Genomic DNA, 23223 nt, shown 5'->3' on the forward strand with positions numbered 1-23223 from the left:
AGCCTGAAAGTCTGCATTTTTAATAAGTCCCTGGCCGATGCCAGTGCTGCTGGTGCAGGGGCCACACTTTAAGAACCATTACTATAAACTAATGCTCATTATGTTCAAGAAACTATAATGTAAGCTAAATAAAGGAAGGGATTGCTATTCATTTTGCTCATGGCTTTATCCTGAGTGTTTAGCACATACCTAGCACATAATAGCCACTCAACAAATATTTGTTGAAGAAACCATAGAATTGCATGAAAAATACAATAGGAATCCAGAGGTGGAAGAAGATTCCCTGCAGAGGGATTTTGATGACAGCGTCACAGAGGACGTAATGTTAGGGGGGAAAAAAAAAGGTATTTGTAATCAGGAAAGAGTATTCTAACCAGAGAACACAGCTTGGGTCCTGGCATGGAGGTGGGAGAACAAGATGGTGTGTTTGAAACAAAAGCATCTTCACTCAATTTCCATTCTCTAGTCACTCCCCTTTTGTTTGTTGTTTGGAGACTGAACCCAGGGTCTCTCACATGCTAGGTGAGTGCTCTCCTGCTGAACTACACCTCCAACCCCTTTCATTTTATTTTGAGACAGAGTCTTGCTAAGTCATTCAGGCTGGCCTAAAACTTGCAATCCTCCTGACTCGGCCTCCCGAGTAGCTGAGATTACAGGTGAGCACCACTGTACCTGATTCTAGTCACTTTACTTTTGACCACTTTCAGTCCATGGTGACTTTCTCTCCTCCTATTTTTTGACAATGAAGTCAGTGTTTTCTAAACTTGCCTGGTGGTAATAAGAATCATGCTGGATGCTGGCTTAAAAATTCATATTTCAAACAAACAAACAAACTAACTAACTAACAAACAAAAAAGCAAAAACAACAAAACCCCTCAGATTTTAGGTCCCATTCGACACCTGCTGAATTAGAAGTTCAAAGGAAGGACCAGGGGAATCTGTATTGCAGATAAGCATCCTAGGTGATTTTAATCATCAGACCACATTGCTTAAAGAGCAATCTTAGAATTCCAAGGTATTTTAAAATAGTTCAAGTACTTTACTGTACAGATGAATTCATTTTATAGTGCTATATGACAAATGACCACAAGCTTAGTGACTTAAAACAATATTCATTTAATAGTTCAGTTTCTGTGGGTCAGGAGTCTGAGCAAGGCTTAGCTGGGTTCCCTGCTCAGGATCTCACAGGCTGCCATCAAGGTATCTGCAGGCCTGCACTGTTATCTGGAGCTCAAATAGTTCTTGCCAAGCTGATTTGTTGTGGGCAGAATTCACTCCCCAAGGGTTGTATGGCAGAGAGTCCTGGTTTTTCACTTGCAGTCAGGGAAAGCTGCCCTCAGGTCTCAGAGGCATCCATAGTTCCCTGCCACATGTCCCTCTCCATAGACAGTTTGCAACATGGTTCTTTGATTCTTCAAGGTCAGTTGCAGAGTCTCTAGTCTACTGGAGCAGAGTTTTATGGAATGAAATACAAGAGAGATGTCCTATCACATATGCTATGTTCTACTGATGAGGAGCCACAAGTTCTGCCTGTACCTGAGGTGAGGGGGTTATATAAGGCTGCAATTCCTGGGAATTGCTTTGGGATGTATCGACCACAGTAGAGGAAGAAATGGAAGCTCTGAGCCATTAGCCTGTCAAGGTCCCAGGAGAATGAGAGGCAAATGTGGAAAGACAAAGACATTTTTTACTTCCAAAAATGGAGAGACATAGTCCTTCTCTACACTGCCTATCACGGTTTAATCATCATGCATTCCTCCAAACCAGGAGCCAGCGAACTTCTGCTGTAAATAGTCAGATTGTAAATATTTTAGATTTTGTGGTCTGTATAGCAACTGCATATCTGCTGATAAAGCACAAAAGCAGCTGCAGACAATATGCAGTGAAGGAGCATGCCTGTGTTCCAATAAATCTTTATTTATGGACACTGAAATGTGAATTTCTTGTCATTTTTACATCACAAAATATTATTCTGGCTATGATTTTTTTGGTAAGCATTCAAAAATGTTGAAAAAATTTTTCAAAGTTCACAGGCCTTATAAAAACAAGTGGTGGGAGCCCAGTGTGGTGGCCTATAGCTGTAATCCCAACAATTTAGGAGGATTTCAAGTTTGAAGCCACCCTTGGCAATTTAGTAAGACCCTCACCTCAAAATAAAAAATAATCTAAAAATGGGCTGTGGATGTAGCTCAGTGGAAGAATGTAGCTGGGTTCAATCCCCAGAACCAAACCAAACAAAAACAAATAACAACAAAATAAACCAGGCAGTAGACATAATTTGACCTATAGTCCATACTTGGCTAACCTCTGCCTTAAATGGACAATTGCTATGCCATCACACAAACACACCACACACACACACACACACACACACACACACACACACACACACACACAGTTGGTATTCAAAACTATTAAAAAAAAACAATAACTTAGGAAACATCTACCTCAAAAGACTACTATACCAAATGACAATTATCTTACGGGTCATTAATTATCAAAATGTATTTAACAAATATGTATTGATCACCTATGTCTTAGACACCGAGGTAACTGTGATAAATGAAATAGAAGTCTCTGTTCTCTGGAAGCTTACATTCTTTGGGGAAGAGAGGCAACTACTGATCAATAAGTAACTATATAATAATTAATCGTGATAAGTGTCATGGAGAACCACAAAGCAAGGGGCATAGTGACGAACAGGGAGAAATTACTGGGTAGTCAGGAAATGCAAAAGTGATATTTGGCAGGGCCTAAAAGAAGTGAGGGAGAAATTCAAGCAGAGACAGAAAGAAGAGCATTGTAGGATAAGTGCAAAGGCCCTGTGGTGAAATTCCACTCAGCCTATTTAAGGATCAGCAGAAAGATTAGGGCTGTTGAGATGGAGTGAAGAAGAAAGAGGAATAGAAGAGTTTTGGGAGTGGAAGGTGTTTCACATGGGTTCCTGTAAATCCTTATGACTTGGGTTTTTGTCTCTGAATGGGATGGAGAGCATCTCAGGACTCTGAGTAGAGAAATGGCATGGTCTGGACCACAAAATAACCCGTGGGAGAGGAGGTCTGAGCCAGGACAGAGAGATCTGTTGTTATTGTTTTGTGGTTACAAAGACTTCTTGCTTTTGTGGGTTCTGGATCCAGGACTGGAGTCCTACTCTGTCATGCTCCACCCGAGAAAACCTCCCCAGCCAAAACAAGCACAGATCCTCTGCTTAGACATTGAAATTCCAAAGCACCAGAGAAAGCTTTGAGCTTGAACTCCTAGCTTAGCAGAGCAACTTGACAGGGGAAGGGAGGATGTGTCAGTCATTTTAAATCAGGTATAGGGGATCAGCAGAGTTGGATGTGCACTGGTTCAGCATATCAGAATTATTATACAGAAGGTCAGGGCCCTGGGCTTTATCAGAAAGCATTCTCACAGTCACGTGCTTCCTCTGACATCAACAGACCTGGCTCTGGAGAACTCTGAGTTATGGGCAAAAGGACATTTCTTCATCAGGTGGGCTGGGGTTGGTGTGGGTTGGAGCGTGTTGTACTGGGGGGTCTTGCAGGCTGGTAACCCCCGGTGGGTCCATGGCCTGAACCTTGGTTAATTCTATCACACTGACTCTAATTAAAGCCTTCCCTTTGCTCATCCTGATTGTTTCAGGGTTTGAGAATTTCCTTCATTTAATCTTGAGAGGTCAAACACAAAAGTATGTTTTTCTGATTATCAACCTCAATGCATTTTTTTCTTTTTCTCGTTACTGAATGAAACTGCTTGACTATATTCATTAAATGGTCTTTCAAAGATGATTCATATCTCTCTCCTTATCGGAGTCTTTTAGAGCTGAGATTTATCTAAGCATTAGTATGAAGCTTTATGTGAATTCATTTCATTCTTTTTCTTTTAATCATGTAATAAGTGTCCCTGGGTGAGAAGTTAACCTCTTTAAGCATTTAGAAATGCTTAAAGTTATTTCCTTGATCTGCTCCCATCCCCACCCCATTATTTTCCCTCCCTCCCTCCTTTCCTTCCTTCCTTCCTCTTCCTCTCTTCCTCTCTTCCTTCCTTCCTTCCTTCCTTCCTTCCTTCCTTCCTTCCTTCCTTCTTTCCTTTCTTCCTCTCTTCCTCTCTTCCTTCCTTCCTTCTTTTCTTCCTTCCTTCCTTTCTTCCTCTCTTCCTCTCTTCCTTCCTTCCTTCCTTCTTTTCTTCCTTCCTTCCTTTCTCCTAGATGTTGAGTACTTTATATTCCTGGGAAAAGCATGTCCACCTTTGAAAGAAGACAAAATGGTAGAGAATGTTGGTTCAAACACTGAAATTCCCTAAATCACAGCAATCTCACTAACTACATATATACTTCCGGTTCCCTTGCAACATAGAAGGCCAGCGCTCTAGACCTTGTCAGAGAACTTGACTCTGAATTTTGTGCTCAAAGATAGGCTGGAAGAACTAACATTTATTTTATTTTTTGATAGTGGGACTTAAACCCAGGGATACTTTATTTATACTACCCCTTTTTATTTATTTATTTTTAAATTTTGAGGCAGGGTCTCGCTAAATTGTTGAGAACCGTTGAGTTGCTGGGATTACAAGCGCATGCCACTGCACCTGACAAGAACTGAAATTTATAAATCATCCTGTGGAACTACATCTCCACACCACTGGGTTCTCTGAATCCTACCTTCAGTGTACCATTTACATTCTGCTCTTACACTGCTGTACTTGACCCTCTTGCAGATTTGTCTTTGATACACTAAGTTTTAATTTTGCCATGTGTGGGCCTTTGTTGTTTGGCCTGCATGGACTTCAACAAGCTGTCTTGCTCTTCAACTTTGGGGCCTTCAGTTTTTGATGTGGTGGATATCTTGGTGATTATAGTTGATGGACTGGTAGAGGATGACCCTAGAATATTTTGAAACAGGCAATGTTTGGGTAGGGAAGGACTTGGATACATATAGTTGGTGCATAAATCTGCTGTAATCCCAGGCTGGCAAAGCAGGAGTCATTTGGATTACATTAGCCTCTAGGATGAAATCAGAAGCACTGACTATAAGTAAGGGGGAAAAGGAGATGGTTGAGGGAGTCTGGCAGGGACTTCCTGATCCTGTATAATTTACTTCTGTTTTGAAACAAGTCATTCCCTGTACTTTTCAGTCTACTGACTGCTTTCAGCAGGTTGGGGGATTATTAAGGGTCCTCCTCTCTCTTATTCTCTTCTTTTCTTGTTTGTTTCCTTTTCCTTTGTTGATCTTTACTCTGAACATGCAATTCACATGAGCTCATGCCTCATTAGAAAAACTGCTGCTTTTAGATTTGTGTTTAATGTTATTCAACAACAGGGAAGCTGCACTGAGCCTAAGTACAGTTCTTTCTTCCCCCAATCTTTGCATTTTATACCAAATGCAACTGTACTAGTATACAATGCACATCTATGTCAAGAAGCCATCTTTCCCTGCACCTTCCGTATTCATCCACTCATGTACTCACTCCTTCATCTATTCACCAAATGCTTAATGAGTCCAACCTTGTGATAACTTCTAGGCAAGGGCTGTGACTAACACAGGCTCTGTCCTCAAAATCTCGGTCCACTTGTGAGTCAGTTCCTTAACGGTGTGTGTGGCTTCCAGTCGTCAGCAATCTCATTCTTTAGAGCTATGCTGACCAATACGGTAGCCACATGCCACATGTAACTATTGAGCTCTGGAAATGGGACTAGTTCAAATTGAGATGTGCTGTAATATCAACCACACAGGATCATGAGGACTTTAGGCGGAAAAAAAATAAATATAAAAGACCCATTAATATTTTTTAAAAATTGATTACATGCTGAGATAATATGTAGTATCTATTGAGTTAAATCAACTGCATTATTAAAATTAATTTTGTGTGTGACTATGAGAATATTAAATCATAAATACGGTTCATATTATATTTCTCTTGGACAACGTTAGATTTCCTCCTCTTCCTTTCCTCTCTACCAGAAGAAGTGAAAACTTTCTCTGGGTATCACCAGGATCTCTAATATGTAATACTATACTCTCAGTTGTTGCCTGTTCAATTCTGAAATCTTTACCAGATAGAGACCCTCTTAAGGGAGGGCTTACCAACCCAATGCATTGTGCAGGATTTGAAATAAAATAAGTGGGTAGTAAGCACTTATTAAATAAGTTACCCAATTCTTCTATTAGACTATAGCTGAGGCTAGGCATATAAGATTATTAACATCATCTTAAACATAAAACAAGAGTAGGCATTGATAGGTATGCCCCAGAGATAACTATAATATTCAATGTATGACTGAATTTCAAAAATTCCTGTACATGTTTTCTTTATTCTTAGTACTAACTTTCTAAGGGTAAAATGCCATCCCTGACACATATCAAATGTGTATTTATTTCATGGTACCCATGAGTGTGGCAGGATATAGTAGAAATCATAGTCTATATGGTCATACCTGCCCATTTGCAGATAGACCCAAAGCCCAGATAAACCTGAATTAATTCCCAGAACTCTCTGGGGTATTGAAAACCAACTGAACCAATCAACTGTAAAATAGAAGTACAAGGAAGAGAAGGGTAGTAATGTTTTTTTATTACCAGAAATATACAGAATTTAAGAAAGTAAACATGTTATAAAGTATTTATGTAACATTTGATCCTTGACTTTGATAATTTTGTTTCTCACTGGGACTAGGCTTGCTTTTATGCTTACCTCAGACCAGAAGCAATTTGGTCAAGCTGAACATTTCATAGATATGAAGGTGGCCTGATCCTAATCCAATTTTATGGCTAGATGTTAGTTGAGGGAAATACTAGTGAAAATGGATTCATTATTTGTTATGAAATTTTATGAAATTGACTTTAAATTACCAAAGGGTCTGGCAGCTTAGATTACAGAGCATTAGTTCTTCATCAATTATTAATGTCAAGGGGATGCTGGCATCTAGATAAACTAGGTAGATTTAAATAAAACTATAAAGCTTTATCTGGTTAGTTGAATACATGTTATTATTATTCATCCTAGGGATCATATGTTTGGAAAACTCTCCAAACCCTTATTGACAAATGGTAAGAGGAACTGATGTAAATAAAATGATACACTTTCACCTCATTTATTCAGGCATCCCTCCCTCCCCAGAAGTGGCATAAGGACTTTGCTGCCACTTACTTAATGTCTTACAATACAGTTATTGAAGTAGTTATCTTATTTTGACCTCTAGTGTGTCTTTTTTGACTCACCTTTCAGTAATATTTTCAGTGTTTTCCGTATGGAAGTACTTCACTACCTATAGGTGAAATTGAATTAGTGTGACCTGAGAGCTCTGGTCTTTGGTTCTAGTCCTGGCCCAGTCACTGAATATTTGTATCACCTGTCCAGGAATTTCTCCAAGACTTGAGCTTCTCATTCCCCAACCCCATAATCATCTGCTATTCTGTCCTGGACTTTGCTACCCTTTATGTACCTAATGATAATTAGACTGTTATGCTACACACTCCCAGGTGACAGCCTGCATTTTAATGTTATTTAATCCATATAATTTATGAGATGGATCTCATCAGCTTCACTTAACTGGTAAAACTGAGGCTGGAATGAGAGAAAATATCATGTCTAAGGCACAATTAAATGGATGGATTAAGAGCTGAACTTAGATGTATGCTGATGTACCCTAGCTATTACTGAAACTTGACTTTTCTATCAGAATTTTTTTTAAAAAAGCCCACTCTAAACAAGTATATCCCCCCACATGCATAAAGCAGAAACAGAACTCATAACTCTTGTTGCTGACCCAAGTATTAATTTAAAAAGATCGCAGCAAGTCGTTGTCATGGTTCTTACAAACTTGAGTAGAAATGTTGAATGTTGCAGTCAAAAAAATAATGATGAATCTTTCCCAGGATAGTGGAAGGAAACCTGGATTGTTTCCGACTGCCTTAAGCTTTCTCAGTGGCCTTGGGAAAGTGATTTCTTGGTTAAGATCTTGGAGGAAGATGGGGATGATGGCTCACAGCACCTATTCATTGCAGTGATTTGCTAGGATAGTTGATAAGAGTGTTGGTTAAGGCTGTGAGATGAGAGAGGAAGTACACGTTTTATATGACAAAGTGCACTCTATTGAGGGCAGTGTGGGATACTGGAAAGTGCAGGAATTCTGGAAAGCAATGAACCTCTTTGTCTTGTTTCCTTATTTTAACGTGGGAACTGGAGTGGGAGGGATGGATGATCACCAGCTCTAGACACTGAAGTTCTTCAGCTCATGGGAGCTTTGTTGCGATCACACATCCCAGAAACAACTAGCACAAATGAATTTACTTAAAAAAAATTACAAACTTGGGTCAACAATAACTCTTTACAGACAATTGTCAACTGTCATTCTTAAACACAGTGACATACGGCTATTTAGGAATTAACAGCCCATAACTAAGACAGCAATGAGCTTCTTTACTTTCTTAACTTGGTCCATGTTCTTTTCAAACGTCTCATATTCTGCAAGTAACTAACTCTTTACGGAGTTGCGGGTTTAAGTGCTTGCGTTAAGCGTCCGCACATTGTGGGGTTTCCCTTTCATAGCGATCCCCCAGCGCATTTGGAGTATATTTTTCACAGATTTGCATTAGGGTTACCAATGTTGCAGAATTAAAAAAAAAAAAAAAAAAGTCTCAATTGCTGGTGGAAAAGTTCTACGTATTTAAACCATGTTTCACCAAGGGGTCAACAGGAAACTTCAAGGTAAATGGTGGCTTCAGGAGAAAGGCTGGGATCCTCAAAGCCTCACCAACTTCTCCCCAGAAGAGACGATTAATTTTTGCTTTTAACGCAGAACAACCGCTGCCTGGCTTTGCAGCCAAGCAAGCAAGCCAGTGCAAAAACCCTGCCAAGCTGCGGGTTGGGAAGAGGCAGGCGTCCGCTTCGCTAGGGCCCCCGGCCAGCGGAGAGATCTCAGCTGGAACATCCCTACCCAGCCCCATCCCTATCCTCCCAGGGGCGGGTTGGTGACTGCTGGGCTTTAAAGGTGTGGGCTCATTCAGTCTGCTGGTTGAGTATAAACTGCTCTCTCCAGATGCGATTGCACTCGAAACCCTCCAGCCCAAGGACGGGGATTAAAAGTGACAAAGAAAGGGGGGAGGGTGGTGCTCAGTAGAGACCTCTGGGGATTTTGAGAGGGGATCTCCAAGGAGGGGATCGCTGGGGCGAGCACAGCCCCGCAGCTTGCTGGGCAGAGTGAGGGGGGTTGGGGAGACCGCAGTGCCAGGACTCGGGGGTCGGGGTTGAGCCAGGAAGCGCCCCAGCCTCGCACCTCTGCGGCGCCGGGGAAAGGGACAGTAGAGGCAAAAGCCAGCCGGCTCGAGCGGCGGCAGGGTTAAGGGGTCTCCCGGCCGTGCGCGGGTGGAAGGGAGGTGGCGGGGGCGGCAGTGGGCGGCTGTGCGCCCCGCCCCGCGCCGCGCCGGGAGCGGGCCGCGCCTCCCCCTGCCGCATGTGCGCGGTGTTGTGTGCCCAGCCCTGCTCCTCCTCCTCCCCTCCCCTCGCCGCCGTCCCCTCCCCCCTCGGCCCGAGTGAGCGCGAGCGCCACACAGCCCCGGGCCGCAGCCGCCGCCGCCGAGCGCGCCGAGACGCCGAACAGGTGGCCGGAGGCTGAGGGCGCCGCGGCGGGCAGAGGCAAGGCGAGCCCCGGGCAAGGCGAGGGCGGTCGGGCCGGGCCGGGCATGGTAGCCGAGTGGCCCCCCGGCGCCGCCGCCTGCCCGCGCCCCTAGCAGCCCGCGCGCCGGTGTAGCGGCCCCACCGCGCCCAGTGTCCAGGCGCCCCGGCTCAGGGCCGCTCCCGCCGCGGTCAGCGAGGGGCGCGGGCCGGCCCGCGGCGGCGGCGGCATGAAAGTGACCGTGTGCTTCGGGAGGACCCGGGTGGTCGTGCCGTGCGGAGACGGCCACATGAAAGTTTTCAGCCTTATCCAGCAAGCGGTGACCCGCTACCGGAAGGCCATCGCCAAGGTGAGGGGCCGGGGGAGCACGGGGGCGGGAGAAGCCGGGAGCAGGAGGGCGGCTGGGGCAGGAGGAGGAGGAGGAGGAGGAGGAGGAGGAGGAGGAGGAGGGGGAAGGCGCCGGGATCAATATGGCGCTTCCTGGAAACGGGAGGAGGGAGACAGAAGGGAGGCGGGGAAAGGGAAAGTGCGGCGGCCCGGCCGGGCCTCGCTGGCGCCCCCCGCTCCGGGCTGCGGGCGGCAAAGTTCTCCGCGCCTGCTGGGCCGGCAAGGCGACCACTCCAGACCCGGAGTCGCAACCCGCTGTCCCCACCGAACGCCGCCCCGGGACCCCTCGGAGCTCCGGCCGCGGGACCGCGGGGCTAGGAGGGCAGTGCTGAGCAGACGGGCCATCGCCGCCCCGAAACCTGCAGGGAGTGAATTCCGAATCCCACGCTTGGGGGTCGCTGGGAGAGCCTGGCCAGACGCCTCCGTCCCGGCTCTGCAGCTGGCCCTTGAAATCCAGCCCCAGGCCTCTCCCGCTCCCAGGCCCCGCGGGCAAAGGCTAGGGAAAGGGAACTTTTTTGGTGTGGAGAGAGTTGAATTATACCACAGACGGCAGAGAGTGGCTTCGTTCCTTCCTCACACTCCCTTCCTCCGGGAGGGGCAGAGAACTGTAGTGAACCTTTTCCTCCTAGCTGATCGTGCGCCGGGGTGTCCGGGTTCGATTTGGGGGCTGCAGGGTTAGGAGAAAGTCGCTGGTTCGGGATCGGGATGCAGCCCCGAGAGGGGCACCCATTCGCACAAGCTCATAGGGCGATTGTTGAGCAGAGAATCTTGGTGATGAATAGGCTCCGTAAAAAAATTCAAGCCTGGGATCAGTCACCGAATTAAAAGTTTTCCTGCCAGGAACTCGGCTTTTACCTATCTAGAACTACTTCCATATGGTGCTGGGGCTGCGGAGCCAGGGCCTGATTTCGGAGCTGAGTAGATTTCCCTTTTTCTTGGTGGAGTGATAACATTGTCTCCACTTAAGTGCATTCCTCTACAATGTGTCAGAAGTGAAAAGGCATTTTGTTAAATTGTTTTATCGACTGTGTCTGTGTTTGACAACAGCCCACGCTGAAGTTTCTCTCGAGCACCTGAGGATATTTCCTTTGTGATAGTTAAGTTTGGTAGAAAGCATATTCATTTTGTATTCCCTATCTGTTCCTTACAGTGGAGTGGCCTGGTTTCTGTGGGATTTGAGGCATCAGGTTAGGGGAAGGTGGCCTTATCAGCCTAATTGAGTATACAGAATCCTTGGGGTGGCATCCTCCAAATTTCTCTAAGATTAAGGAAAAGGAATTTACACTATCATTTTTGTTTTCTATTGGGAAAATAGCATAACTTTTGCATTTTAAAGGTAACTTTGAGGGATCTTTAGGAACTTGACACAAGGTGGAAGACGTTGACTTTTTAAAAACAGCTGTAAAATATTCCTTACAGTTGGTTGAACTCTTTTTGACAATCTAACAAAATTAATGGAAATTTGGCACTTGTTTAACTTGTAAAGCAGATAAGGGGGAAAATTCCCTTCCAACCTTACCTTTGGCATTTTTAAGGATAATTTGTGACAGCTTATGAGCTAAATGTTCTAAACAAATAAGGAAAGCAACATTTTAAGCTGTGAACGAAAGCGAAATGCAATAACATGCTCTGCCTGTGCCTGGGTCCTGAACAGAGAAAGTGACAGGTATTTCCTTGTGCTTTGGTAATTTTACATGCCTAAAGTTAGTCATATTTCATCATGTGCACAGTGTGGACATTGGTTGAATTGCTTGATGGGGAGTTAAAAATGTAGTTGATTGATTGAATCATTAGTTTGTTCTGCCCACAGAAATTAAGCATTTACCATGTCCAAAGCCCTGTTTTGGGTGCTGGACATTTAGGGGACCTACTGGCTACTGTGTGGTAAAATGGACTGTGACAAGAGTCTAGGACAAGAGACTCATGGTCCTTCAGGAGAAGAGACTAGTGGTGTGGATTGTCATGCTGTGGTACCTCAGGAGAAGAGGAAGCTTAAAGGGTCACTTAGAGAAAAGGGGCATGAATAAAGGCTAAGTGTGAGATGACCAGGTAGAGAAGAGAAAGAAGGTGATTGTGACATTGGAGTTGGAGACAAAAGAGAGGGAGAGTCAGAGATGATTCAGGGGTTTCCAAAATTATTTTAAAACTCTTTAACTGTAACAATTTAGCAGGAGAATTGTAAGATGGGTTTCACCATACAAGGTTCAATCATTGGATCATCAGAATGTTGACTCTTAAATGTTACAAGGGTCTGAGGACCTTCTAGGTTCATTTGTAGTTTTTCCTCTTAAATTGTTAGGCTAAAGATTAATCTTATCTTTCCACTTTTCCTATCCTATATAAGGTAATAATGAAGCAAAAGCATATTAACCATGTTTTAAATTTTATTCTCTTATCTGTTCTGTTTAAGAGAACAAGACAAATCCTGTATGAAGAATGGGATAACTGGGTGGTTGTAAAGTAGCATTTAGATTGCTAGGTGGCATGTGGTAGTGAGATGAATTTCTGTCTGGTGGGGAGAAAGGTGGGGAGATCATGTTTATTGTATAAAAAACAATACCTCTCTCCCCCAGAGAAAGATCCCAAATTCACCAAGCCTTTCACTGCAGCAAGCATTTTGTGTTATGCTTCAGCTAATTTTTTGGCATCATATTTGTATATATGAGCTGTTTTCTCTTCAAGTTAAACAAATCAATTTTTCTGGGCAGTAAAATGGCATGACTTAGTACAAGAAATGTCCTCAATAAGCAGGTATTTGAAGCCTTGAAGTCATAAGTAATAGTTTTCCCCCACTGGTAAACAAACAAACATAAAATATTTTTGTGGTTATGATCACTGACGGGTGAAAATGCCTCTCCATCTTCATTCACCCATTCTCATCCAGACCCTCTGTGAGCAGGGTGCTCTCTAGGCATTGAAAACTGTGTTACATTGATATTTCAAGTGACTGCTTTGGATCAGGGTGCTGACCATTTACATATCTGTTCTTGTGCCTGTGGTCTGACATTTATGATTCCTGGTGGACATGGGGTGTGAGAGTTCCAACTCTAAAGCTGAAGTGCTGCTATGTACAGAACATCATGCTGTATGAATTTTAGGACTAAACTTTTGCACTCAAAAAGAGACAAGAAGAATGTATAAAATTATTAATAACAGAGCTGTAGGATTAATTGGCAACAGGGTGGAATGGGATAGTAGTTGCTTCTGGGTTTTGGACATGGGAGGCACCTTTCTGGTGTGAGGAAGAGTAAGTGTCATTCAGTCACTAGGTTTTGGTTTGGTGGGCAGGAAGGCTGTCCTTGATTTAGGGAAGTGTCTTCTAATTGAGTAATGGAGTGGCCTCAGAGAGCGCTGGCTTAGTGGGTTGAGAGGGTTTTGGTTTTTAGGTCTGCAGTGGGGCCAAGTATGTGACTCTGGAGTGTCTGCTGCCATTCTGAGAGTAGGAGTGAAAGCATTCTAGGTAGGGGAACAGTGTGAACAAAGGTGATTTGGACGTGCAGGGCAGATTGGCTTCTTTGAGGTTTATGTCAGATGGTTGATTATGATCAAACTCCAGAGGACTGTGCATCAATCCCAGGGCAAGACCAGGACTTTATGCAGATTGTTAGTACAGAAATGACTCTGGTATTTGGAATGACTGGGTTGTTTGGCTAGGGTAGCAAGTAGTTTCTAGGAGGACAACTTGAGCCACTGTTGGGATGAGTATAAAGACATGGTGCTAACTGGCTGCTGAGTTACTGAGAAAGGGGAAGAAGGGACTGAAGGGCAAAAGGGAGTTTCTAGAACCTGTTTGTTCTGTTTGCCCCCTCTCTCCCCATCTCTCTTCTCCGGGGAAAGTGTTGGATACCTACACCTTATTAGCCATTTAACTTTGGGCAAGCTTGCCCTACAGAGCCTCATTTTCCTTATCTCTAAAGTGGAATACTTGGGCTGGAGTTGTAGCTTAGTGGTTGAGCACTTGCCTAGCATGTGTGAGGCACTGGGCTTGATCCTCAGCACCACATAAAAATAAATAAAGTGGGATACTCCCTTGTAGAGTTAATGTGAATATTAAGCAGGATAACGTGCATGAGTTTCTTCAGTACAGGGTTCTGGCCCCTGTAGCAGCTACTCAGTAAAGGCTAATTGAATCACTAATATATTTCATCAACTAAATGGCTTTACTCCTGCAAAACATTCCCAAGTGTCTCACTATTCCTGCTTGAGTTTTTCCTCTTTGCTTGAAAAGGCAATGTGTAATTTAACTGAAGAACAGATACAATATTATTTGCCTATACAATACCTCAATCAGAGGAATGGAATGTGACCATGGAGCAGACAATGTAAAAGTTGCCAGTAATGGCTTTATTACCCATAGATTATATGTGCCTCTGATTTCTGGGCCACTGCTTCTGTCCCTCAAACATGTCTCAATTATTTTAGAGTAGTTTGTTATTTAAAAAATAACTTTTGGCTTATGGACAGAAACTTTTGAAAATGTGCGGTCTTTTCAGGGGATTATTAATTACTAAAATCACATAAGTCATGATTTTTATGAAGAATCTGGTGGTTGATATGGAATTTTTCTGTGAATAAATGTATGACCATATGTTGTTAACATTTATAAGCTTCTGGAAACCTTTAGGAAAATAGTTACACTGCAGCCGAGATTGAAGGGAAATAGAGGCAATCATAAAAATAGCAAATTGAAAGAAGTTTTATTAACATTTTTTGTCTTCTCAGAAAGGAGAGAGAAACTAAACATTTTCAAAAGACTGATCTTTCGAAAATTTAGACCTTGTTTTTTTCTGTTTAAGTGCCTTGTATTCCCTCCTGTTGTTGGCTAGGTCCTGTGCCTTAGCACATCCTGTCTCTTGTGGTGGACCCCTCTTGCTTTCCCAGCTCTCCTTCACTGAGCTCTTCCATACCCCACACTCCACCCACTGGGATTTGCATGCACTTTTCCTGCCTCCACTTTGGCATTTTCTGTTTCTTCCTGGAATGCTTGCTCTCTCTTTGCATGCATCCATTGAGGCTCAGCACAGACCAGCTGTCTCTGGAGGCTGTTTCTGTATCCCAAGCTGTTTGAGACTTTCCCTCCTCTGTGCATATCCTGGGGACTTCCCAGAATTCCTCTGCTGGCCCAGATGAGCATGCTTTATGGCTTGTACCCCTTCCAGGTGGAATTATTGATGCCTGTCACATAGTAATCATAAAGACTGAGTAAATAGTAAGTTCAAAATAAACACATCGCACATGTTCCCATACAGAAAGAACACTCCTACTAAGAAGACTGTAATTTTCACTTGCTTATCTTAAGGACTTCAGTGTTTGGTATGTTTGGCATACAGACATAACTTGTAATTGGAACTAAGATTTAGTGAGATTTGGAATACCTGGAAGGTACTCTTTTGTATCAGCTATTTTGAAGGAGTTCAGTCTGTTTTTCAGACCAAGCAGAACATAGTCCTGAGGTTTGCATTGGGCAGGGTTCAAGGCAAGTGGCCAGGGAAGTGTGGGAATCTGGCCCTGCAACACACTTTTGCTTGGTCTGGCACCTCAAATTCTGTCAGCTGGGATCCTTGGGCTAGGGCCAGAAGTAAATAGAAATGTTTAGGATCTGAGATTTACAGAGAGAACCTGGTTGATGTGAGGCATGTTTTGGCTTGTAGTGAAAGTGGAGGAATTGGTTGTTGGAGGTAATATTTAAAGTCCCACATGGGCCACTAAACCACAGACAGATCCTCTATCTGTCCTGGGAAGTGTCTACCTTCCTGTAGAGTTGGATGCAGGTTGGTAATGGCAAACACTCAAGAAATGATCAGAACTCACTCTCTCCTTTTTTTTCCCCCAAGGATGGAAATAGGTAAAATTGGGCCAGAAGGTATTTTCCATAGGTCTTTTTCCTTCAGGTGGAGGTGACCTGTTAGGCCCACTCAGCATTCTTTCCTCCTGCTCTACCCCTTACTCAACATTCCTAGCTGGAACCAAGGTCAGTGGCAGCTGAGCAAGAGGTCATTGTCATTAAATTTATGTGATTTTTAAAAATTATTTTTGGTGCCTTTTCTGGTTTACATGGAAAATAGGAAAGTGAATCTGCTTGAAAAGAAATGCAAAGTTCGGTGAAAAAAGTAGAAAGGTAACTAATATTGTCTTTTAGTCATTATCTTATTTAAAACTTTCCCCATTTGGAAATATTATGTAAAAATGATTTCCTTTTATGGGTCTATACCTTGGATCTAAAGTGCCATCTTGGGGTGGTTTATGCCATTAAATAGGACTCTTGCTTATTCCCTTTTCTCCATCAATTGCTTTTGGTATTTACAAATAAAAATTTAAGCTCCATATCTAAGTGACTTAGAATGTAAGTTATTTCATTTTTTCCCTCTAAACATAGACTTTAGTAGACACACAAGAGAAGTGAAAACATGTTTATGCACAAACTTGTACATGTAGGTTCACAGCAGCATTGTTTACAATGGTGCAAAACCACCTAAGAGTTCATCAAATGACAGATGTATGAGCAAAGTGATATACCACTCAGCTTTAAAAAAAATAAATAAATAAATAACGTTCTAATACATGCTGTAACATGGGTGAACCTTGAGAACATATTGTTTGAACAAGGCCAATCCCAAGAACCCACATATTATAGGAGTCCATTAGTAAGAAATGACCAGAGGGGGAAAATCTATAGAGACAGTAGTAGTATTTGGTATTAGTGGCTTGGGTGATGGAAAGTTATGTATTTTCTTTTAGAGGTGATGAAAATATTCTAAATTTAGGTGGTCATGGTTGCACAGGTCAGTGAGTGTACTAAAAAATCATTTAACTCTATATACTTTAAATGGGTTTTTATGGTATATGATTATATCACAATAAATAGATTAAATAGATTATATAAGCCACCGTGAATTAAAGTCCATTTTTAGGTATTTTATTGTTCTGAGAATCCCATAAAAACAACATATGTTTGTTTGTCAGAGATGCTTAAACACCAATAAAACTAGCTATTTTTAGGAATTTTCCATACAATGTATTAACCCTGCTTTCTTGTGCCTGCATAGTCAGTCTATGCTCTTACTGTCTAAGCCTCTGTGTCCCCTTGCCTTTCCATGCTGTCCCCCCTGGAAAGACTTCACCAGTTGTATATCTGTTCCCCTTCAGTTGAACTCCTTCCTACCCTGCCCCGTAGTTGCTGTTGCTGATTATAGACTGTTGATTAGAATGTCTCAAGGATGTACATAATGGAAGCGATTTTCCGGTGTCTCCTTTTGACCCTCAGTAGGTTTGAGCACTGACAAAACTCTGTGAACTTCCATTATCCCCATCTACGTCTTCTGTTCAGAGGAGCTGGGCTGTACTTCTGTTGTCAATGTCCTGAAACATACCAGCATTTCTGGTCTTCATTGTTGGTTAAGGTGCTCTGGGGTCACAAGGCATGTATGATGTGCAGTGATGTTTCAAAGGAGTAGGCAGGGCATGGAATCTTACTCCACCTACCCACATTGTGAGACTATTTTGTTTCCCTTAGTATGAAATGATGGGACTTGCTTCCCATCAAATGCACGCTGTTGAGAGGGTAAATTTTGCCTAGGGTGTCCTTCAGAATTCCTTATTGTTTAAGATAGATCACGTGCTCAGAAATGACTTACTACTTGTGAATTATAACTAAATGTATGGTATTGCATGATATTCAATGTATGATACATGTACACACATATACACATATATTCGTGAGGTTGTTTTTATGGTGTATAACTTGAAGTGGTTTTAGAGATGACAAGTCAATATTTTTTCTCTTACTCTTGATGTTCTTTAATAATTAATACACTGCTATTAAATTTTTGGAACTTGGATATATTTTGTGTGTATGTGCATTTTGTTTGTTTGTTATTGGACTACATCTCTTTAGATCAGAAAACCACCATATCACAGGGATGGTATTTTTGCAAAGGCCTTTGAGATAGCTTAAACTAAAAATCAATGTTCCCTTCTCCAACATTAAAGCAACCTACTCACTGTATGCCCTCCCAAATAAAAATGGTTAATCAAAATTTGTTGTATTAACAAATTAGAAACAGTGGTATTTTTGTGTAGGTGGTTGACATAAGAATTTTTTTGTTCTGTTCCTTTTATGTATAAAATAAAAATTGAAAAGCCTTTTCATGTTTGTGCTTTAATTTTCATTTTTAAATTCAATATTAAAATTCAGAATTTAAAAAATTGAGTCTTCCAGGGAACACTTTTTTTTCATACCACAAAAATCTTTAAGATGTATAACTTATAATGATTCTGAGACCCAATGTACAAAGTCACATGTGAATGATGGTTGGCCAGATTCCTGCCCTGCAGGGTTATGCTCTAAACTGAAATTTCTGTTACTACAGTCAGAAGGAGGAGGTGAAATATACAGGATATTGGTTCATTGTGCACTATCACAAAGGATATGACTAATCACTAAATCTATTAAAGTTAAATATAGGATTTTGTACCTTCACCACTTGGTTAGAGCTTGAAAAAAACAAAAAACCCTTTTTGACCAATCAAGAGGATCCATGAGTGCAAGTGCATCATTTGGATTGGTAACTATTTAAACAGTCATGTCTGGAAGATGGTGGCATTTCAACATTTTTATTGTTGAACAATGCAAAATCAATGTATATTAAGTTATGAAGGCACATCCTATCAGAAATATTTTTTTTAAGGAAACCTGAAATGCTAATAAACCCCTGAACTTTCAGTGACGGTGTCAGTTTTTTCTTTCTTTCTTTCTTTCTTTCTTTCTTTCTTTCTTTCTTTCTTTCTTTCTTTCTTTCTTTCTGTCTTTCTTTCTTTCTTTCTGTCTTTCTTTCTTTCTTTCTGTCTTTCTTTCTTTTTCTTTCTGACCCACTGCTTAAAATACAGAAGTTTAAAAAAAAAAAAAAGAGCTGAAAGTGCAAAGTTTGGTGGTGGTGGGTGTTTTTCTCCTAAGGGGGCAGGTACATCAGAGTGACACAACACACCAGGATTCAGAAGGATCCTTGGCCTCTGATGCCACCTACCACATGGGCATGTTGTCAGGGTTCAGAAAGAACAAGAGGAGGCATTGTAGGAAATCAGATGGAGTAGATGTTAGCCGTAATGTGTTTTTTCTTTTTGCAGAGCATGGTTACCAGTGAGTAGGGATCACTTGAATAAGCTTTCCTAAATTGTTTCTTCTCATCCATGTTAGAATGGCAGGAGCTGTGGGAAATTGAGCAGTAAAAACTGGCTTCCTTAGAAAATTACTCAGACTTTCTTTTGCAACTTAATAAAATCCCAATGACCTGGCCTTAGGCACTTCAAGGGTGTCCATAGAGGAAGAGCTTTTTCAGTGTTTGGTTTTGGCCTCTGGTATTCTGAGTTTTGGAAAATCTCACAAGCTTGTGAGCCATAGTTTTCCCATCTGTAATTGGGGGATGTTATCTTTCCTTTGCTGCCATGAAGATTGTGACTTTTTTTCTTTTCTTTTTTGCAATGCTGAGGATGGAACCTCAGAGCCTTATGTGTGTCAGACAAGTGCTCCATCACTGAGGCACACACCCAGGCCCAGATTAAGTGATATAATGTAGACAGTGCAGTGCCCATCTTATACAATATATTCTCAGTGTCTCTTTCAAGTTTTAAATATAGATTAAGCACAATTAAGGCTAATTTATAAGTTAACCTAATTCTTATTTGATTTATGATATCAAATGGTATTTTTCCAAATGATCTGTTAGTCACTTTTTTTTTTTTTTTTTTTTGTACCTGGGATTGAATCCAGGGCTACTTAGCTACTGAGCTTCATCCCAAGCCCTTTTTAATTTTTATTTTGATACAGAGTCTTGGTAAGTTGCTTAGGGCATTGCTAAGTTGCTGAGGCTGGCTTTGAACTCAAGGTCTTTTTGCCTCAGCTTTCTGAGCTGCTGTGATTATAGACACTGCACCCAACTAAAGGGTCACTTCTTTTCTTGTTTAAGTACTGTAGGAATTCCAGTGGTATTTATAAATCATTTGAAAAAGAGAAAATTCTAGGTCCAAGAACGTTCAGATCACTCAATATTTAAACCTGCTTCTTTCACAGATTAAGGAGAATTATATTTGCCCTTCCATCTTACTGTTTGAGTTATCCTTGTTTTTGTGGGGCAGGGGATAGAACCCAATGGCCTGTACATGCTAGAAAACACTCTATCACAGAGCTATACATCCCTTATGTGGGGCTTTCCATTTAGTCCTTTCTAAAATAACTGCAGCTGCTACATTGATAGATCTAAGGAAATTAATATTTGTTGTATTTGAAGTATTTTAAAAGGCACTGATTTCACATTTTCCATTAAAAAAATCCTTTAAAATGAGGAAAGAATAAAACTAGGAACTGTAAGTACATTTATTTATAAAGTGCAGGGTTTTAAAGACCTGTAGCATTTGTTAACTACTAGTAGTTCTGGGACTATTGTGGAGCTCAAGGAGACCATCTAAGTTATAAAATGGGGAAACCGACACTTTTGTGGATTCGCTAATCCTTTATTATATAGGCCTCTATAATTCATGTGCCCATAACCCTTCTTTACTTTTCTCTAGATCCTAAGCTGGTGATTTTAGGCAGCTAAATCAGCAGTACAGGAACACAGAACATCTTTTGCCAAGGTACTTAGTTGTAAGGGCTGACAGATTGATGTAACTTTTAATACTTTAGTTCAGCTAAATGCACCCCTTGCCAGTCACCTGAATGTTTCACCCAAGAGTTGACCTATTTATCATACTAAATAGGGAGTGGTGTCTCGAAGGCCCTCAGGTTCTGGGCAGTGTTGTTTTGTTGGGCTTGTGAAATTATCAACATCCTGGCTTCATATTCACGAGAATCACCTCTTCCCATCCATCTTTTCCATATCACAATATGGATAGTTGTTTTTCTCTCTCCAAGGACCTTAAACATCTTATTAATTAAAATAATACTTCCTCCTTCTCTCCAGGTGTATTTAGGAAAGTTGCTAAGTAGCGATTAAAATAATAAAGTTTATCCCATTGTGCAGTGTTCATATTTTGACTCTGATCCTTTCTAGTGTGTGTTTGTAAACATTGTTTCATAGGAGTGCATTTGAAATTCTAAGTTTCAGTTTTGTACAGGACATGAAAGAGAGGGAGAGAGAGCCCAGCACAGGAGATTGGAATTTATGTATATTTCATCCCTTCACAACTTCCTCTTTGTTTTTGTGCTTTGCTAATGAAAGTGATGAATGGTGCTTTCAAAAGCTTTTCAGAATACTCAAGCATTTTGTAACAAAACTGTGGAAAAATAATTGGGGGAATTTAAGATAGATCTTAATCTCTTTTGATAGGTGGGATTTTGGTTTTGGGTGGTTCTTTTCACCCATGGGAAGGGAAGCTGCTCTCTTTATGAATTCTGGGGTTTGATATAACCAGCTCAGTCTTTGTTCTTGGTGTTGGAAAGTTTTTTAGGTCAGGACCAATAATTGATAATCAAAAGGTCTTGCACCAAAGGTGCTATATCAGGGACATTATTTATCAGCTTATCAACTTGGGGTGCTGTTGAGAAAGTGCCCTTAACAGTGATACCTATCACATTTTCTAGCCCAGTTTATTGACAAGGAGTTTCAGAGAGGTAGGAGGAGGATCTGAAGACAATGGTGTCAGGAAATTGTAGTGCCATCATTATTGAGAGTGGTTTGTTTATTATGGTGTACGTTGTAGCTCAGCACTTTCTGTGTACATGTTCATCTGATGGAGTATTGGTAATGGTGCAGTTCTGAGTTTATAGATGAGGAATCATGGGCACCTGATGCATGGCTTGACCTTTTCATGAAGACTCCTGTAACTACAGAGTCTGCACTGTGAATCATGACGCTGTGACATGCTGATGTGTTCTGTGCAGTTCCACAAGAAAGAATACATAGTACCCACAGGAGAAGAACAGGTTCTTTTCTGACTTGGGTTTGCTTGAATGGCTTATGGGTTTAGGGAAGAAGTGTTCTTTGGGATGGCCTTGAAGTTGATGAGGGTTGAGATTCAGCCAGCTGCCAGATCACTTCATTACTTAGGCGTGGTCTGTGGAGCAGCAGAATAGGCATTCCTCTGAAACTTTTTAGAAACTTGGGTTCTAAATTTTGGATCCCATCCTAGATTTTGTATATCAGAATCTATACTTTCAGTTAGATCCCTAAATGTTACCAGAGTAGCTGGTGGCTACTACTCTGGGAATCTCCTAGGTTGTGTAGCTCTCCTTCCCTGGCTGCCCGCACAGTGCTGTGTGTACTTAACAAGTGGAGAACCTAGCACAGAGCTCAAAGTATTTGTGGTATGACTGCTGAGAGGTGATTAAAACAGGACATAATTTCCTCAAGGGTACTCTCAGAGCTGCAAAGTGCAGTTCTTTGTAATAATATTTAAAAATATTATCTTCAAATATACTGAGGCTATAAGAACATGCTAGTATGGAATTTTAAAAAACTAGTGGAAATTACTTTAGTTAAATGGATAATGTGTCAGTAATGCCCATGTAATTTTTTTTTCTCATTCAACAGTTTCAAATAGCACTTAACTATAGGTTGATTAGTAAAAATGTTGTTTGAAAATTAGTGTGTATTTAGATATTGCTGAATAATATACCTACAAGTTAATGGCTTAAATCAACACCTATTTAATTAGATCTTCTGGTTTTGTGGGTTAGGTATTTAGGCATGGCTGAGCTTGGTTTTTCTTCTGTTCTACTTGAAGTTACTTGGTACTCTGCTGACAGATGACCTGGTCTGGAGGGTCCAAGATGGCCAACTTCATGTCTGGTGTTAGTGGGGTGACCAGGGGTGGGGCTCAGTTGGGACTGTTGACCATAGCACCTGAATATGGTAGCTGCAACATGCAGATCTCAGGGTATTTGGATGTCTTAATATTTAGGGTGCTTAGCATCCCCAGAGTCAGGATGTGAAAACTGCTGCTCTCATAAGACTTGTATCTGGAAGTCAGCATAGCATTATTCTCCTTATATTCTGTTTACCAAATTAGTTCTTTTTTTTTTTTTTTAAGTGCTGGGGATAGAACCCCCAGGGCTTTGCACATGCTAAACAAGCACTCTACCACTGAGCTAAATCCCTAGCCTCTGTTTTCCATATGCATCATCAAGTGTGGCTATGTTCAAGGGGATGTGGTATGGACCTTGCTTTTCAGTGTCAGGATTGTAAAAGAACTTGTGGCCCTCTTTATTTTGCTGTAAGTGTGTGTATGCA

The 23223-nt window shown here is 41.6% G+C and overlaps 1 protein-coding gene across 14 annotated transcripts in view; it reads left to right on the forward strand.

The window, feature by feature from the left end:
- Nucleotides 1-9528: 9528 nt before the first annotated feature.
- PARD3 (par-3 family cell polarity regulator) overlaps nt 9529-23223 on the forward strand; it is a 685332-nt gene continuing 671637 nt past the window's right edge. For 10 of the 14 annotated variants that reach the window (XM_079107667.1, XM_079107652.1, XM_079107670.1 and 7 more), the window contains exon 1: nt 9530-9962. In XM_079107667.1, coding sequence (XP_078963793.1) covers nt 9843-9962 — 120 coding nt within the window. In that variant the 5' untranslated portion in view covers nt 9530-9842. Of the gene's footprint in view, nt 9963-23223 lie in introns of all 14 variants that reach the window. The other 4 variants (XM_079107658.1, XM_079107657.1, XM_079107666.1 and 1 more) reach the window with 3 other exon arrangements.

The sequence above is a fragment of the Sciurus vulgaris genome, assembly GCF_902686455.1.
Source record: "Sciurus vulgaris genome assembly, chromosome: 12".
Lineage (NCBI taxonomy): Eukaryota > Metazoa > Chordata > Mammalia > Rodentia > Sciuridae > Sciurus > Sciurus vulgaris.